Source organism: Octopus bimaculoides, chromosome 9 (assembly GCF_001194135.2).
Source record: "Octopus bimaculoides isolate UCB-OBI-ISO-001 chromosome 9, ASM119413v2, whole genome shotgun sequence".
NCBI classification, from domain to species: domain Eukaryota; kingdom Metazoa; phylum Mollusca; class Cephalopoda; order Octopoda; family Octopodidae; genus Octopus; species Octopus bimaculoides.
Window position 1 is genome coordinate 17,257,863 of NC_068989.1, and position 2,252 is coordinate 17,260,114.

Here is a 2,252-nt window from a genome sequence, read left to right on the forward strand (position 1 = left end):
TTCTTCTTCTTCTTCTTCTTCTTCTTCTTCTTCTTCTTCTTCTTCTTCTTCTTCTTCTTCTTCTTCTTCTTCTTCTTCTTATTATTATTATTATTATTATTATTATTATTATTAAAGGTGGTGAACTGGCAGAACCATTAGCACGCCGAGTAAAATGCTTAGCTGTATTTCGCCCGTCGCTGCGTTCTGAGTTCAAATTCCGTCGAGGTCGACTTTGCCTTTCATCCTTTCGAAGTCGATAAATTAAGTACCAGTCATGTGCTGGGGTCGATATAATCGACCATCCTCCTCCCCACAAATTTCAGGAAAGGATTATTATTATTATTATTATTATTATTATTATTATTATTATTATTATTATTATTAAAAGAATGTGCAAAACTTACCTCAAAGATTTTATAGTCGGGGGGTGTAGGATCAAAATCAGACAATTCAATCAAGTATTCATTATTGATTAATTTACCATTTTGAGTTGTTTGGCTGATCAAGTTGCAACGGACGGGAACATGTTTCGCTCCTGACGCTGTAATCCAGCCATCAGCTAGTTGCAAAACAAAATAAAAAAAAAAACAATTAATTATGGCTGTCCTTTCGGGCTATAGTCTATATCATCTTCTTAGGCATTTATGGCCTGCAAAACTGACGAGATACTCTCCTCCATACACACAAGATAGAAACATGGTATTCGCATTTTTTTCTCTTTTAACACGCATAGACACACACCATACACACACTGCCTATATGCATTTTTTAAAAATTTACCAGTCTGTGAACAAAAATTTTCTCAGTGACATGCAATCTCTGGTCATAATAGGGACACAAGGTTGTACTTGTAAAGCGACACAAAAGGCCTTGTATATATATGCATATATGTATGTGTGCACATACATGCATTTATCTATCTATCTATCTATCTATCTATCTATCTATCTATCTATCTATCTATTTATCTATCTATCTATATATATGTATATCAACCTCTACACTAACATTCCATAAGGAGAATTTAAATATTAAGAAAACATGTAAGAAAAACTGCAGATGTCGGTCTTTACTGTAATGACGAAGTATACATTTTCGACATAATAATGACCACACAATGGTTGCTTTATGAACACTATGATGAACTCATTCATCACCATTTTCAAATAGTTACACTTAACTATTAGATTTAAATATGAATCTAAAATAAATAAGGAGAATTATATATTGACGCAGTTTTTATGATTACAATCATATCATAAGGCGGTGAGTGGAGGCGCAATGGCCCAGTGGTTAGAGCAGCGGACTCGCGGTCGGAGGATCACGGTTTCGATTCCCAGACCGGGTGTTGTGAGTGTTTATTGAGCGAAAACACCTAAGCTCCACGAGACTCCGGCAGGGGGTGGTGGCGACCCCTGTTGTACTCTTTCGTCCCAACTTTTTCTCACTCTTTCTTCCTGTTTCTTGAGTAACGCTACGATGGGCTGGCGTCCCGTCCAGCTGGGGGGAACACATACACCATATAAACCGGGGAACCGGGCCCATGAGCCTGGCTAGGCTTTGAAAGGGCGCAAGAAGATAAGGCGGTGAGCTGGAAGAATCGTTAGTACTCCGGGCGAAATGCGTAGCAGTATTTCGTCTGTCTTTACGTTCTGAGTTCAAATTCCGCTGAGGTCGACTTTGCCTTGCATCCTTTCGGAGTTGATAAATTAAGTACCAGTTGTCTACCGGGGTCGATCTAATCGACTGGTCCTCTCCCCCAAAATTTCGGGTCTTGTGCTTAGAGTAGAAAAGAAATTAAATTAAATATGCTATATAAATGACTGTAATAATGATTTCAAATGTTGGCACAAAGCAATTTTCGGAGCGGGATAAGTGAGTAACAAGTACTTATTTTATCTACCCTTAAAGGATGAATTTGACCTCAGAACGTAAAGACGATTGAAATATCGCTAAGCATTTAAACCCGACATGCTAATCATTCTGCTAGCTCGCTGCCCAGCATATCTGACTGTTATAATTATTTCTACCCTAGGCACAAGGCCTTCACCTATATTATGCCTGTTATAATAACAAAAAAGCAGTGTAGATCTATAATTCTCCTTATTCATTTGAATTGTCTTGAATAGACCCTCAGTAAACTGCTTATAATCCAACGAGACGAACTCAAGATTTACCTACTGGATAAAATATACTGGGATTGTTTACCTTAAATAGTCCCAGATACGGTTAGCCATAACTTGAATAGTAGATATATATATATATATATA

At 37.4% G+C, this 2,252-nt stretch overlaps 1 protein-coding gene across 1 annotated transcript in view; it reads right to left on the minus strand.

Moving 5' to 3' along the window:
* LOC106872607 (uncharacterized) overlaps positions 1-2,252 on the minus strand; it is a 52,519-nt gene that overhangs the window by 28,287 nt on the left and 21,980 nt on the right. The window contains exon 5 of the mRNA XM_014919643.2: positions 387-541. Within this exon, the coding sequence (XP_014775129.1) occupies positions 387-541 (155 nt within the window). The remainder of the gene's footprint in view (positions 1-386; positions 542-2,252) is intronic.